Raw genomic sequence first — 17,262 nt, forward strand, 5'->3', positions numbered from 1 at the left:
AACATTGACAAAAAAATTCTAAATAAAATTACGGAAAATAGAACCCATGTGTGCGTGTACATACCAAATAATGGCATCTCAGAAATTCAAAAATGGTTTAACATTAGAAAATCAGTTAATATAATGCATTATATTAACAGATTAAATGAGAAAATCTATATGATCATTTAAATCCATATAATCAAAGCATTTGATAAAATTGAGTATTTGTTCTTAATACTAAAAAGAAAAATACACTTAGTAAAATAGGAATAGAAATGAACACCCTTAACCAAATACAGACTATTTTGAAAAATCCACAGTAAGCATTATGCTTACTGGTGATATATGCCGATACTGCCAGTAAAGTCAAGAGCTAGATAAAGATGGCCACCATTATCGTTTCTATTTAATATTCTATTTGAGAAAGCAGAGGATGAAATGAAACCGCAAAGAAGAAGGAAGAAACAAAACAAAACAAAAATTACAAGAAATAAGACTAGTTAGGAAGCTACTACGAAATTTCTGGTTAGAGATGATGACTCCATAAGCTGGGCAGCAAGAGTGGAAAGGAGAACACCAAGAAAAATTGAGACAGTTGACATACAAAAAATTACATTAGTTTCAGGTGTACAACACAGTAATAATATAATTTTGTATGTGAACTGTAACTGAAAAATTATTTTAAAACTATATGGAGACATTAAAAAATTACCAAAACTGATTAACTAAAAAATTTCCAGATTTGACTTGGTAACTAAACTTTTGAGAAATCTAGTTTAGAATACTGAGAACATGATTCTAATTAAAAATTTAAAAAGCAGGAGGATCAAATGAAGGAAAATGACATTTAGAATCTACCACATATATTAGGAAAGCACATACGAAGTATCTAAAACTGCTACATGTTGGATACCACAAAAATGTTAATTTCTCTCCCTAAATTTTTCTACTTACAACATTCTTAATTAATTATTCCCTCCCTTAAAGCAATTACACATGACCCACCATGCATGATACAACTAGAAAATAATATAAATGGTAAAAAGAAACAAAAATGTACTTACTGGTAAAAAGATTACTTAGTGGATTTTCTTTTGATGATTCTTTTAAGGATGAAATGCCAATATGTACAATAAAAATGTATGGTGCATCTTGCCAAGTTTTCAATGGATCATGCATTGCCTAAGGAGAAAAAAGGCATTAAATCTTCAGGTCTTAAGAATTAAAAATACAAGTTAATAATACAGTATAAAAATTTTGTTTCAGAATGTACCCAGAAACATGGTTGAGCCCTTCGTTTTTATTTGTTAAAATAGTAGGCACAAAAAAACAATCAAGCCTATTTTATATTCAAAAAAATAGGTTAGATTATGAATTACTAAAATGCAGGACATTTTGTATCTTGTTATACACAAAATCACACATTTAATTTACCTATTTTTCTACAAGGAAAACCTCAACTAAAATCACTAACCTGAACCTCTGTTTAACTAAGCCATGCTATGATACTAGGTTATATTTTACATAGCCATTCCAACGATTATTTAAATCACCACATTAAAAAAAAAAAAATAACATCCATGACAACATTGGCAAATTATAAACACCACTTCCTGAACCTAATTCTCTTTGCTCAATGCCCCTTCCAAGACTACCAAAATTTCTGCTGACAAGGTCTCACATTGATATCAAATTTAACCTTGGCTACCCTATGTGGAAAGCAAGAGTCACTGTCCCACAAAGTCAAGGAAGTAGAGTAACAACACCTATGATTAAAGAACTGGTTACTTGGGAAGAATCTGTTTCAAGGCCAGTTAATTTGTACAGAGCCCTAGCAAAAAGCCTTCAAAGGATTCATTGTGGTACATGCTAGATGGAGTATGGACCTTCACAAACACATGACAAAGGCACAAAGACAAAGAAGATGAACACAGAAAATGACTGGCTTCTTCCCTGTGTGTGAAAGGAGACATCGCTATTTAGTCTTACAATTTATTACCTTCTTGTCTTAAAAGGAACTTCTCTCTAGAGACCTCTAGGTAAGCGCCATTATCTATGAAACCACTCAGAGTGGATAACAGATTTTGCACATTTGTGCATTTTCCTGTGGAAGCCTAGCTTTTCTCAAATGTTTAAATTATCCTATAACCAAAGAAAAGGCTAAACAAGAGTTCAAAAATTATATTCCATGATACAAATCCAAAGTGTCAAACAGATTAAGTGATTCTTCAGCTATGTATTTATTAGGTTATCTTAGTTACTTAAGAATATAAATGCCATGCAGAATCATACATTTATCTCTATCTGATGGTTTCTGACAAAATTTAGGAGCAGTTTGTGAGAAAACTTTATAGTTTCAAATTTATAGGTATATCATATTCTACTTACCTATATTAACTGAACATTTCTAGAACTTGTTCATTAACCAATAAAACTTTGGTGTTATAAGCTGCATTGCTATTAATTTTATGTATCTTAAAATTACCTCTTATAAATTTCAAAAAGGACTGATTAGTTCTCATTGTTCAAGATTTGACAGTTTACATTTAGCTCTGGAATTATAGCTATTTTGACCCTGTAAAAGTATCATACACATGCCGCTGTTAAGCATGCAACATTTATTATTTAATCCTCACGGTAACCCTATCAGGTAAGTATTATTATTAGCTCCTTTGGTAAGTGTCCTTCGACAGGTGAACAGATAAACTGCAGTACTTCCAGACAATGGAAAATTTACTTGGCACAAAAAAGAAATGAGCTATCATGCCACAAGAAGGCATAGAAAAACTTTAAATACATATCACTAAGGGAAAGAAGTCAATCTGAAAAGTATATGACGATTCCATTATATGATTTTCTGGAAAATGCAAAACTATGGAGATGGTTAAAAAAAAAAAAATCAGTGATTGCCAGAGGATTGGGGGGAGGGAGGGATAAATAGGTGAAGCATGGGGGATTTTTAGGGTAATGAAACTATTTGGTATATTATAATTGTGTATATGTGTCATTGTGCATTTATTAAAACCCAAACGATGTACAACACAAAGAACTAACCCTAATGTAAACCATGGACTTTGGTTGATAATGGTGTGTCAATGTTGGTTCATCAATTGTTACATATATACCACATTAGTGCATGATTTTGACGGTGGGGGAGTCTGAGTGTGCATTTGTGTAGGGGTACGTGGGAACTCTAATTTTTGCTCAGTTCTATTGTGAACCTCGAACTGCTCTAAAAAAATAAAAACCATTAATTTAAAAACTCTACAATGGTAAATATATTTCATAGCTGTTTAAATCAAACCAGAAATCTTTTCTTAGGGAAAGGGACAGAGAGAGGCCCTTTCCTCTAATAAACATGTTTCATCCAAGCTTTTATAAAACGGGGTAGAGGTACTGACCTTGTGAGTATCTTTTAAAGAGGATTATAAAGTATTCCCTTAAAACCAATTTTTAGGAAGGTACCGATAATTCTTTGACTTCTTTGACTATAATCTGACTAAACATTTCTAAGTATTACTATTGGTATTCCACAAGGTCATCTTTCAGTCATCTTTAATCACTAGGAACAAGGCTCAAGCCTTGAATAGAACTGAAAAGTAGGCTATGCCAGAAGACTACTAAATAAAACATAATTACAAACAGCCAATATGCATATAAATGTTCAACAATTTTTTTTTTTTTTAAGCAAGGCAACCCTTGGTTGACCTCACAGATTTCAAGGACCTTGTCAATTTACAATCCCTAATTTTTTTTATTTTTATACCTACAGCACCTAGTCTTCCTATGTGGTCTCCCATCCAAGTACTAACCAGGCCCAACCCTGCTTAGCTTCCAAGATCAGCCCGGATTGGGCTTGTTCAGAGTGGTATGGCCACAGACGGCAATTTTTTAAAAATACAATTTACAACAATTTAACCTGACAGATTGTATAAAATGTTTTAAATTAGAATAGCTATGGTCTGTGAGAAAAGAGGGAAACCCAATCTTATTTTCTTGGGACGATAAATTGCTACAACTTTTCTCCAAAGCACTTTGGTAAAACATAAAAAAAAAAAAACAACTTAAAAATTGTGCATACACTTGGACCCAGCAATTTTACTTCTAGAAATTTAGGCTAAAGAAAATATTACAAATGTGCACAAAGATATAACTAGACATTATGAATGTCACCTTACTATAATAGCAAAAATCTGGAAATAATCCAATGCACATCGACTGGGAGTTAATTATAAAAATCATGGTAAAATAAAATATAACTTAGCCATAAAAAAGGTGAAGTAGTGCTCAATGTACTAATTTAAGTGGAAAGAAAAAAACGACATGGCAGTACATAAAATAGTTCATATGGTTTAATATGCACATGTTCTGTGTAATAACACAAAACTCCTACAAAATGAAATTACAAAAGATTTTTACTTTTAATTTATACAAGCAAAATGTTCACAACATGGAATTATTTTGAAACCGGAAAATAAAGAGCTAAAAACAAATATATCTACAAAAATGTTTACTACAACACTGCTTAAAATTACAAGATAATGAAACATAAATGTCTAATATTAGAGAATTTGTTAACAAATTGCAGTGTATTCATACAATAAAATACTATGCAGGCATTCAGTAAAGATGCCATACAATATTTACTAAACTGGAAAGATGTCCATGTTATATTGCTAAACAAAAAAAGTTACAATACAATATATTGTAAGCTTCCCATTTTTAAATAAATATAGTCACAAAGACAAGACTAGAAGACAAATACATTTGTAATCTAAGTGTGTGGTAGTAATACGGATGATTTTCTTCTTTTCATTTCTGTATATTTTCTCATTTGTTATAGTAAATCTATATAAATTAGCATTAAGAAAAAACTATGAATGCTGTTTTTTTAAAAAAATAAAATAAAATAAATGTACTGAAGTCTGCCAAGCCTAACTCATTTTTAGATTAGAATTCTGTACAACTATAGTTGGGATAGAGAGAGTAAAGGCAAAATAAAGACCTCTGAAAATACATTTAACCAAAAAAGCAATAAGAATATGGGTAAAAACTATCAAAATTAACTCTTTTGGAACTCTAGAAATTAACTAAAGACTTAAAACAATCCTAGAAGTGTTTCCTCAAGAAAATGTGCTAAATCTCAGCAAGGAGAGAAAGCTCGTGGTGTTTTTATTCACCCTAATCTCATGCCCTGCTTCCAAGCTCCTTGAAAACAAAGTACTCCCAAATACAACAGGGTGAGAAACAGCAGTTTGGCAGCCACTGGAAAAAACAAGCTTGGAGGTCCCTTAAAGCCCTATCACTACAGCTATCTGGCAGATGCTAAAAAGCTCCATTCCCAAGGGCTTATCTTTTTATATGACCTGACTCAGAACTCATTCAATGGGAAGGACACTGTACTCATGGAACTCTCAAAAATACTCAGCAATTGTGAAAGGTCACAGCTGCCCAAGGTGATGTTACTAGGTGGGGCTATCAGGAGGCTGGCCAAAAACTTAAAAGGACAAATTTGAAATGAGGTGTCCATAGGGGTTTTGACAAGCTCTAAAATATTCCAGGAAATCTAGAAGGGCACAAGTACATCCAGGGCTGTATATGTATGTGCGAGACTGTGCATGCGGCCCAAGAGTGACCTGAGAAGGCCCTAATTACTCACCTCTGGCTGATCTTAAGGCTCTGCACAAGAAGGAAGTAAAGACAGAGTTTTAAAATGTGAAAGCAGCCAGACATTAGGCCACAAATTATATGATTCCACTTACGAATCCATAGGGAAAGAAAGAATAGTGGCTGCTTAGGGCTGGGGAAAGAATAGAATGAGAAGTGATTGCTAATGGCTATGCCATTCTTTCTGGGGTGATGAAGATGTTCTGGAATTATATAACAGTTGGTGATTGCACAACTGGTAAATACACTAAAAACCACTGATTGTTTTAAAGGGTAAATTTTGAGATATACTGTCTTAATAAAGTTGTTATAAAATTAAAAACTTTAATCAATTTTGTAAAAAGTATGATCCAACATGGCTTATTTCCTCTATATTTTTAATGGGCAAAGTTTTAATTTTTGTGAATTACAAAGTAAATTATGAAAATTTAAGGCATATTTATAGTCTTCAACCTGATTTCAATTTTACAAAATCTTAGTTATATTCTGTCACAAGATAATTTTAGATGGAATTTAAGGCTATTTCTTAAAAGTTTCTTCCTATTTACTAGTAATATTAGTGAAAAATATCAAAACTGGAGCCATTTCAAAATGGATTTAGAGCCATCACCCCAGAGGAACTGCCTTGCATGTCTTACTCCACAATCTTAGGAATGGGCTAAAACAACACTGTATCCTAAACAACTGTTTGCAAAGCTAACAGAAAAGCAAACAGCTAAACTACCAGACTGAAAATTAACAACATTCTTTAGAATTAGCACCATCATGTAATAGCTAGAGAATAACTTAGCTTATTTGCACCTATAGAAATTCCTTCCTTGATTTATTAACATCAGTAGAAATTCCTTCCTTCTATTTACATTAATTTCCCCCCTTCCCTTTCTCATAAATACCCCTTGCCATCACCTCCTAATCAGAACACTATTTGGGTTTTTGCCTGAATCAATGCTTCTGAGAATTGCAATATTCTGGATTTCAAATAAACGTTTCTACCTCTCACCTTGGCTTTTAATTTTTCGGTGAACATATTTATGACATGATAATTACGAAAATATAGAGTGATTGTAGCAAATATGGAAAATACAGAAAATACAAAGAAGAAAAAGAAGTCACTCAATAATATCATCCAGGGACAGCCATTATTAATATTTGGTGTTTGGGTTCCATTCTTAAGTTTCTTGTTAAATGTTGGCACACCAGGATAATTCAAAATACATGAACATAAGAAAACTAAAATATGTGTTCAATGCCCCAAATTCCCAACTACACTTACAATTTTTTCTCCAGTAAAGGTAAGATTTGTTCCATTCTCCTTAGCCTTTAAACATCAAAAAAAAGAAAAGAAAATTAATTCAAATTTTTACTTTATTCTCAGAAATATTTAACAAGGAAAAGAATTACCTCCTGTTTTTCTCCTAAAAGAGGCAATCGATGTACAAAATCCCCAGAAAAGCTCTATGAAAGAAATATAAAACTAAAATTAAAGATGTATAAAAGTAAAGTATAGCTCAAAATCCACAAAAATGGTTAAAGCAAAACACATTATAACATTGACAGACAAAGCATTTCCATGTAAACACAAATAAGTGAATAAAACCCTGCTGGGAACAAAAAATACAACCAAAGCAAACTGACCACTCAATTCTTCATAAAAATTATAGATATTTAAGAATGACAAAGCCTAGCTAAAATATATATACTTCAGATGGAGGGATCTTATAATTCCCTCTCTACAAATGAGAAAAATGTGGCTCAAAGCTTTAAAGCCTTATGTAGAAAGGGATCTGAATCTAAGATTCCTAACTATTGGCTCCATTGCTTCCACCACAACATACTCCATGCCTACAAAAAAAAAAAAAAAACCTTCACTAATTATAATAATGTTTACCTTTTTTTATCAGTTATCAGCAGAGGCATTCTCCTTCCTGAGTAATTAGAGCAAGTATTTCAACACTGCGACACTAGATTGGAGGAGAGGAAGACTTACCAGTAGGGGTATATGGCAAGACCATGGAAAAAGTATAGCAGATCTAAAAGTAGTGAACCTTGCGCAACAGTATAAAACAGGTAGCTTTCCTAATCAAATCCAAGAAAGGCCAATCAATTCTCTTAGCCCAGGAAATAAATTTGGAAAACCAACAGAAAATCCCCTACTCAACATCACATTGTTCCTAGCCTTCTTCCATTTAAAAGATATTTTCTTTTCCTTCCAAGTCCATAAAATCTAAGCTATGACAAGAACTCAATCCTTATAGGTCAATGTCAATTACTTCATTTGCTTATCAATTATTAATTATTAAGCCTTCTTATCAATAAACTTTACTTCTAGTATTTAGAAAACCTAGCTTTCTTTTTGTGAACTCACCACGGCAATTATATTTAAATGCAGGAAGGATAAAACAAAGGCTATAATTAAAATAACTATGTTCGACAGCTATAAAACATGAAATCTTTCTTTCAAAAATTGGTGTCACATCCTATTTCTAAGAAAAGAGACTTTTATAACAAATGTGCAATTCAACCATTTGATTTCAGATCTGTAGCAGTAAAATCTAAAAATGCTGAGTTTTCTGGGGACATAACAATTATATGGCAAGAGAATTAAAAATGGGGGGTTTCAATGTTCATCAATGGATGAATAGACAAGCAATACAATGGAGTATTATTCAACCTTAAAAATGAATGAAATCCTGACACATGCTGCTATATGGATAAACCTTGAAAATATTTTGCTAAGTAAAAGAAGCCAAACAAATATTGTATGATTCTACTTGTATGAGCTATCTAAAATACTCAAATTCATGGAGACAAGAAAGAACAGTTTTCACCAGGGACATGTGTGTGTAGGAGGGGGTGGTATTCTTTAATGATTTATGAAATGCCACTTTAAGATGATGAAACGGTTCTAGAGATGGCTAGTGGTGACAGTTGTACAACAATGTGAATGTCACTGAATGGCACACTTCGATACAGCTAAAATGGTAAATATTATGTATATTTACTATTTAAAAATTGGGGAATTTGCTTTCTATACCCCAAAAAAGCACATCCTCTCTTTGATGAGATGAATATGTAAGTGGTTGGCTATGCACCTATCAGAATATGCTTCTAACTTATTTCTGTCAGAAGAATGAATTGAGTAATAAGAAGTTGATACCAATGAAAACACAGGCATTACGTTTTTTATCTCTTCTATTCCCCTCCAACTTACTATCAAACATTACCTGTGTCTTAAAGAGTTCACTGCAGTTCTGAAACAATTTTGATGACGTTTGGTATTTCCCAGACAAGGCTTTTTTTTCCTTAAGATTGTCCAAATATGTCTCCACTTCTTCTGCCTGGAAAAGTAGAGAAAATATAAAGGATTTAACTTTCACAAGTAAGACATTTAGAACAAATAGACTGCCTATAATACAAATATAGTTTGGGGTTTACTAATTTAAAACTTAGCAGGATTAGATAAAGACTCTATATAATAGTATCCCAGCATTAAACCCTAAAGTACAGTATTCTAGTCTATTGCTCACAAAGCATAATTCCTCTAAAAATTCTCACAAGATTGAGAAACTCACTGACTCCAGAGGGTTTTGTCACAATAAAATATATTCGCAAGAGTTATTTGACTCAACTAACACCACCAACGAAAAGATATACTTGTGTGTTCATGAGCTAAGATAGAGCACAAAATTGTTGTAGCCGTTCATAGCCCACTATTGAACTCTGAAAAAAATCATTTTTGTGGCTTCATCAATCAGTTCTGTGTATTTTCTCTGATATCTACAAGCATAACCTGGCCTTCCTTTTTCTAAGCTCCAATTTCACATCTCTGTCTGCTTGTCATTTCCATAATTTTGTCCTGTGGCAATCCAAAATAATTTTTACTTTCTTAACTTGTACTCCCTACAAAGGCTGAATCTAAACTCTTGACCAGTTTTATCACAAGTTTCAAATATAAGATGTTTTTAATTGTAAATTCAACTGGTGACCAATTAAGAGAAAAGGATCACCAAACAATAGTTCAAACCAATTTCTGGTGTTATTATCATTTCTCTCTAAATTTTTCAGTCCTTTAGTCCTCGTCCTATCAATCCTACCCAATGTTGCATAGCAAATACAAAAAAAGATTACCAACAACATAAAAAGATAATTTAAATTCTAATACCAGGCTGAAATTTAAAACGCTCTAAGGTTTGAAAATCATCTGAATGGTAGATGTTTATCTTTGAAAAGAAATCTCAAGAATAGTAGGGAATATGTAATGAACATTTAAAAAAAAAAAAAGTGATGTAAACGAGGATGGAAAAAGAATGGAAAAGGCCTGAAAATCCATCGTGGAGCCATAAATCTTCAGTGCTCCAGTACAGTACACTACAGCAGTTTTGAAAGTGTGGTCCATGGACCCTTTCATGAGATCTAAGAAGTCAAAACTATTTTCATCATCATCATCGTCATCATCACTATCATCATCATCATCATGTGTTATTTTCCTTGTACTGATAATGCAAAAATGATGATGGGTATGACTGTTGCCCCTTATCAGGAACACCTAATTGAACTAGTAGTCACTATACTCTTCACAGTCACAAACTGGCAGTTTGAAAAATAAAACTGTCAATTTTAAGTAAGAAAGTCCTTAATGAAGTAGTAAAAATTAGTAAACTTATTAAATCTTGATCTTTGAGTATGTGTCTTTTTAATATTCTATAAGAAATATGGGAAATGTGCAAAATCCTATAAATCCTTTGTCTCAAGATAAAGCACTTTGCAACTATTTTGCTTTACTGTCCACTTTTTTCATTTACTTGAAAGAATGACTGACACACTAGTTATTCAGACTTGTTTATCTGGGAGATATTTTCTTGAAAATGAACAACGGGGTCTGTCACTTCAAGGAAGACAACTGACAGTATTCATTGCCAATAATAAAATTTGAGCTTTCAAACAAAAACTGGAATTTTGGAAAATTTGTATCTGCCTCATTATGAGCTTAATAGCTTCGAACACTTACAAAGTCTGATGAGACTGAAGAGTGATATTAACAAACATAATGTTGACTTAATTGTAAATAAGTTAATATGTGGAAAGTTTATATAATTCAACCAACCAATATTTTCTAAATGACCAATGAATGATGTCACAAAATCATACATGGGTTAAAGACCACTCAAAGTATCAAGACACATCAGTTTCTTTTTAATATAACAGAGTAAAAAAAGTTCACTGATGTAGTTTCAGATTCCACATTGCAACTGAGTAAAGGAGATATAAGATTGCAGTTGTCTTCTACCATACCTGACATTAAATAGATTTGCAAAACTACAAAATACCACTCTTCTGTTCTTTTCTAAAAAAGTTATTTTTCATTAAAAATTTTTTATATTAATATGCAATGAGTTTATTATTATTTTACAATCAATAAATATTTCTGTATTTTCTCACTAATGATTTCTAAGATATAATCCACATGTACAAAAGTTTTTTGGAGTTTGTATAACATTTAAGAATGTAACAGAGCTCTGAGACCAGAAAGCTTGAAAATTTCTGGTACAGGAGGTCTACAAATTAGGAGACATGGATTCTATTTTCAGCTCTTCTCCACAGATACAGAACACTCCTTCCTCTATCAGGTTGGGACTTGATGATCTCTAAAGTCCAAGGAAAGCCTGTAATTTTATTTTCCTTACCTTGAAGTTGTATATTTCATTGTAACAATCAGCACTTTTCAGATACCAGGTTATATTCAAAGATATGTCACAAGGTTCTCCATCAACTATAAAACAAGAATCTTTGTGAATAAAAGATGATTCCCAAAGCATTTTTCCTAAACTGTGAACCTACATCCCATTTATTTTCTGCTAAAATAAGATACTCAAAGACTATATCTTCTCCGAACTGAAGGTAATGAAATAATATATGTAAAAAGAATAAATCTAGATAAAATTAAGTATTGTTATTTCTGAAAGAAACAGAAGTTAAGTGGTTTTTAACCTTTGGAACTGTTTATGCTTTAAAACCTCCATTTGCAGTTCTCTGTTGGGTAAAACCTAGAAATGATAAAGCAGCCTTAAGTACAAACCAGTCTTCTATTATCTTCAAATATTTATTCAGCAGAGCACTTAAGTATACAATGCTACATGGCATTGTGTTAGGCCAAAGACAAGAATAGGAGGGAACAAATTACTAAGACCCTTAAAAAAGACTACATTCTCTTTGGAGAGATAAGGAAAAACATTAGGGATGTCACAAAGCAATATCCACAATAGTTCCACCTAGGAAAAAAATCATGGCTTAAACCTTGAAAGATATTAAGATTGGACAGAAATAACTAAACAAAAAGCAAACATGGCTGGGGAAGATAGAAACAGCAAAAGCAAAAATAAAGAGTATTAGGTTCTTTTCAAAACCTACCTTAAATGAGGCCTCAAAGAATCTCATGAAATCATAAGTCTCATACAACTCATTAAACATAGTTTGGAACACAGTATTCTAGTGAACCAAGGGATTAGTGTAAAGACTTAGAAGCATAAATCTGACTGTATGACTGATGAACTGTCTCACCTGGGAGAGGTCAGTATTGCAGTTTATCTTTGATTCTAGCTGTTGAAAGGAAAATACTAGACATACTTTATGCAAACATGACAAAGATAAACATGACTGCATCTGGGACACACTTTTATAAGGCTCAATTAAATTCACAAAAATCTGATGTATTAAATAAGAATTTATGAAAATGATAAAAAGGATTTTGCGACCTTGCTATGAATTGCTCAGAAGGACCATACAGAGACAGGATTAAATAAAAGCTAGTAAGAAGTTCCTCCAAACAGGAGATTTGCAGGGAAACTTGGCTATAAAAATACTACTATTTATACTGAAAGACACCATTTAAAACTCTGAATGGATGGCTTTAAGATAGTGAAAACGGTCCTGCTGATGTCATAGAAAACTATATAACATACCCACAGAAGTAGAAAATCAAAGATAAGGTAAATATTAGAAAGCACAGAAGTAAAAAATAATATAAATTTTAAGGAGCCACAAATCCTCCAAAAACAATGAAATATATACACTTCAAAACATGCAGCTTGTGTAACTTGGCGAAACACCATCAGATCAAAACACAAGTTAGAAAAAACTGTGCCGAATAAAAGGAAAGAATAACATATAGGCTGTCAGACTATTCTGAAAGACAAACACTGCTCTCTCTAAAAGTTACTCTTATCTAATAAACTAGCCTCACAAAAAAGACTAGTGTGTCAGAGTAAACTTAAGTCATAGTCAGGGGATTATATTTTCATGGACACAGTATATTCTTCACAGAAATTCTTTTACCTGCCTCCTTCTCCCCATGTAGACTATAAACCCAGTAAGAGAAGGGGGCCTTTTAAACCACTTCCCTGCTGTCTAAAACAACGCCTAGCACATAGCGAATTTTTAATAACTACTTATTATATTAAAAGAAAATCATCCAACATGACTCCCACCTTTGCACTTTCAAAAAGAGAGATGCACAGAAGCACACATGAATGATGTAGCTTTTTATCCCTGATCTTGAAATGGAGCTGTCCATGATAATTTGTTCTTTAAAGTAAAGCCAGTTTCAGAAATAAAACGAAGCTTTTCTTTAACAAACCATGGAATATTTTGGATTCAGATACAGTGGTTTTTCCACTGGACAAACTAGTTTTGTTCCACATAATCTCAATTTCCTTGTATCTTTGAGTTTCCTCTTGCAAGGATCCAAGTGGTAAAATACTCCTTTTGTAAACAAGATTTACTGAACTTACTCACTCAGAGCCAATGATCTGACGAACCTACGTCATGTGTTCAATAAACATCTATCGGGCACACGAAAGCAAAGTCAGTAGTACCTCTGTAACTCAGAACAGATTAAAACACCACACAGACATAACTTGTCTAACTATACAGCTGACGCTTGAATAACATGGTTGAATGGCATGGATCCACCTATACATGGATTTTTTTTTCAATACCTGTACTGTTTTCTATCGGCAGTTAGGAGTTCACAAATGCAGAGGGTCAACTGTATGTACTGACCTACACCATTTTATAGAGGGGACTTGGGCATCCAAGGATTTTGGTGTCTATCGGGAGTTCTGGAAACAATACCCCAAATACTGAGGCATAACTTAAGTTTTGGAGGAATCAAAAGTTATACATGGATTTGATTATGTAGGGAGTCAGTGCTCCTAATTCCCTCACTGTTCAAGGGTCAACTGTATGCAATAACACCAGAAAAACAATAGGAGAAAATTAAGTTCACACAAGTAGGTAATCTGAAGATTTTTAGGTGAAAGGACCTTAGCTATACTGTATATGTTTATAACTAGATAGTGCTGGGCTATTTGATTTCAGGACTTATTTGACTTATTTTCCGAGGAAATCATCAGAGGTAGAAAATAGGTAAAGGTTTAGAGATCACTAAAAAACTCAAACAAAAACTTCATGAAATGCAAAAACTCACATTTCAGGAAGATAGTAGTATTTTTGAAGAGGATCTTTCCAAAACTAAAATAATTTTTCCCCTGCAAAGACAAAGGAAAGATAATTAGCATCAGATCACTTTAATTTCCAAGGCAAAATAGAAATGGTATAAAAACCTAAATTATAAAAAGGTCAAGTTAGTTTTCTAAACAAAAAAAGGCATCAATATCCTTCCTTTTAGTAAAATTTAACCACATCCAAACTGCAGAATTTTGAAACTTGAATTTTTTTCCCCACAGGCCTTGAGGCGAGGACTCTAGAAGGAAGACTGCTAGAAGTCTCAACTAAAATCTTCGTGGGAGGTACTCCTTCATCAGTTCATCCCTTACACTAATCATTGTCCAGAATAACCAATTATTTCTTCAAATAAACTATTCTATGAGCAGATACCCATACTTAACTCATTTTAGTAACAGGCACCTAAAGTTGAGAACTAGAAGATTTTCACCAAATGAACAAAAGCTATAATGCTTGCCATATAAAACTCAAATAATATTTGGACAGTACAACCAGTGAGCAGAGCAGAATAAAACAAAAAGGCCACGATGTTTTAATAGGACTAATGCTTTTGGATATTTCCTGCCTGCATCTGACTTTGTCTGCTCACAGGACTATAGTTCTTACTCAAATGAGGTTTTAAAAGGGGAGGGAGGGAGGAGGCAGAAAGGGTAAATCTATCTACTTAGTTGTTCAAAAGATAGACTAGCCTTACCATGTCAAAATTTTATAATACTATTTATTCCATTTTAGCCAATCTCGTATTAATACATTTTTAAATGCCTAGGCTTCCTAATCATACAACGAAGCTTCAGAATAATCACTTCAAAGTTCAAACGAAATCATACTTTCTAAGCAGAATTATCCAGTAACAACACCAACAACAAAAAAAAATGCAAAGGAAAAGAAAGATGCCTATTTATATATCCCTCTTATCCAACTCGGGGTCACTGGATTCTGTGAAGCTTCAGCTGAAAAAGAAATCACTCTCCATCTGTACATCAAGTTTACAAGTTTCAAGTCAGGCAGTGAAAGTTCTCTGACTTTCCTAATAAGCCGCCCCACCACTCCTGTCCGCTCCTGAAGTTGCCCTGACATTCCTGCTAATCTACCCACAAAAATTCACGACTCTCTCTATGGAGGTGAGTCCCTGTTAAGCAGCGACACAGACGGTCACGACGATTCCACCCATTGGAAGCGGACTTTTGCGGAACCTTCATGGACCCCTTGGGCCGCCGTAGCCCCACCCCTTACTCCTCCAGGCTCAGTTGCTTGGGAACACTCACCGACGATATTGGAATGTGCCACTTGGATCTATCGGCAGCAGCAACGGGTGCCGGTCCAACACCGAAAAGCCGCAATGGGGACGGCGGAGGCCCCAGAAGAAGAATAACAGGCAGCACCTGAAGCCACGCAGCCACCGCCATCTTCACAACCATGGAGCGCCTACCGAAAGCATTTCACCTTCTTCCGGTTCGTCCCGCCCTCTTCCGGCTTTGCTCTGAGGGGCCGGATCATCCGGGTCCTCAAAACCTCGCGAGGCTCGTTTGTTTTTTTTCGACTCAAGCGGCCCCTCCCTCCGACAGTTGTCACTGCTTGGTGTGAGGCTTTGGAGATAACTGCGCAGGCGCTGTCTCGTGGTAACCTGGTCACCTTGGAGAGTTAGCAGAATCGCCAAAAGCCACCTCCGCCTGAGTCGGCTCTTCTTTCTCCCAGCCCTTAAAAAGAGTTTGGGGACCGGCCAAGCGCGTCGTGCAATATTTGTCATGCCCCTCCTCCCGTTGGCTTCCGGGCCAGAAGTCTCGGAAAGCCGTAGTCTGGCTGCTGCTTTGAGAGTCTAGTAGTGAGTTCTCCGTTTCCGGAGGTATTTAAGCAAAGACTGGAATTTAGTGGTGGTGCAGTATAAGCGATTCCTGATCTCTTTAAAAAGCCCCTTCTAACCCTCAAAAGTATGATGCTGCTATAGAGTTTGGCCGGAGAACATAAACCTCCAGCAAAGATCCAACCGGCACATCCCACTCAAAGCTGAAAACGGGAAGAAAGTGGATCAGTTTTCAAATATGTGGCGTCACCGTCGCTGAGATCTGCAAAAGCTTCGCTCCAATCAGGCAGGCCGTCTCGGGACTTCCTGATACTCATGCTCTTGAATTTCCATCCTCTAGGGCTCTTTGCGTACAGATCCCCTCAACTGTCAAGACTTTTCGGTTCTTAATAAGCAGTTCCTCAGCCACTTATTATCAAGAAAACTATGCCAAATAAACCCCTGTAGAAGCCCTCGTTTGGGCCTGGATATCCCAGAAACAAGAGCCGATTTATCACTCTTTAAGGACCTGAAGGGAGCTCATATTTCCCAGAAACTTGACAGTGGCGAAATGCTGGTGGTAATTTAGAAGCCTATTCGCGATTTGAAAAGATCGCCGGGCCCTTGGCCTGAGAGCTGGGAGCTTGCTAAGTGACTGGGAAGCCATGGAAACAGATGCAAAAGAGGAAATCAGGTAAGGCTCGGTGATCCTGCAAGTTCTGGCTTTGAAGGTTTTATTGGTTGGTTGATTGCACTTATTTGCATGTTTTATGTCTGTGCGCTTAATCTTTGTTTCCTCAGCTCCCCAGGGGTTAGTTGATATTAATCATTAGACCCTCATAAAATACTTTCAGGATGGTTAACAAAACTGGAAAAGTTATGCTCAGAACTCCAAACATGAATTTCAAGCATGTTACTTATCAAATTCAGCTATACCCACCTCTTCCCATTATCATTCTGGAGCTCATTCTTCAAAGCTGGCAATAGGAACCTGAAAATTTATCTAATCTTTGCACACTTGATTAAAAGAAACAGTGACAAAGAGTGGGTCAATGAAGAATTTTAGTATGACTAAATGTATCTGTCTGATCTTGTTTTCATCATATTTTTAATTTGCTGTTCAATCATAGCCTACATAATCGTGGGCATGCTGACTACAGCTACATTCAACCACACTTTAGCATGGAAGCCAATGTGTCTTTTTTCTTATACCCTGTAGTTGTTTTAATTGGCATATGCTAAATAGATAATCACAGGTGGCAATATACATACATCTTGTTCATGTTCTATTCCAGAAACAGCTGTTCTGG

General features: G+C 34.6%; 2 protein-coding genes and 1 pseudogene across 14 annotated transcripts in view; 1 reads left to right on the forward strand and 2 right to left on the reverse strand.

Annotated features, from left to right (window-relative positions):
- Positions 1-15,705, reverse strand: part of TMEM87A (transmembrane protein 87A) — a 36,885-nt gene extending 21,180 nt beyond the window's left edge. For all 9 annotated transcript variants that reach the window (XR_001596957.2, XR_004956192.1, XR_001596959.2 and 6 more), the window contains exons 1-7: positions 15,438-15,705; positions 14,135-14,195; positions 11,334-11,419; positions 8,874-8,987; positions 7,051-7,104; positions 6,923-6,967; positions 1,047-1,164 (exon numbers count right to left, since the gene is read on the reverse strand). Coding sequence is in view for 6 of the 9 variants with exons in the window: in XM_016144919.2 (XP_016000405.1) it covers positions 1,047-1,164; positions 6,923-6,967; positions 7,051-7,104; positions 8,874-8,987; positions 11,334-11,419; positions 14,135-14,195; positions 15,438-15,590 (631 nt within the window). In the remaining 3 variants the exon portion in view is untranslated. The remainder of the gene's footprint in view (positions 1-1,046; positions 1,165-6,922; positions 6,968-7,050; positions 7,105-8,873; positions 8,988-11,333; positions 11,420-14,134; positions 14,196-15,437) is intronic.
- LOC118601251 lies at positions 3,746-3,864 on the reverse strand (annotated as a pseudogene).
- A 56-nt stretch (positions 15,706-15,761) lies between the features above and the next one.
- The window catches only part of GANC (glucosidase alpha, neutral C), a 61,345-nt gene continuing 59,844 nt past the window's right edge, over positions 15,762-17,262 (forward strand). For 2 of the 5 annotated variants that reach the window (XR_004956191.1, XM_016144904.2), the window contains exon 1: positions 15,762-16,646. Coding sequence is in view for 3 of the 5 variants with exons in the window: in XM_016144904.2 (XP_016000390.2) it covers positions 16,628-16,646 (19 nt within the window). In the remaining 2 variants the exon portion in view is untranslated. The remainder of the gene's footprint in view (positions 16,647-17,262) is intronic. The other 3 variants (XM_016144903.2, XM_016144901.2, XM_016144909.2) reach the window with 3 other exon arrangements.

The sequence above is a fragment of the Rousettus aegyptiacus genome, unplaced genomic scaffold (assembly GCF_014176215.1).
Source record: "Rousettus aegyptiacus isolate mRouAeg1 unplaced genomic scaffold, mRouAeg1.p scaffold_m13_p_3, whole genome shotgun sequence".
In the NCBI taxonomy this organism is placed as follows: Eukaryota; Metazoa; Chordata; class Mammalia; order Chiroptera; family Pteropodidae; genus Rousettus; species Rousettus aegyptiacus.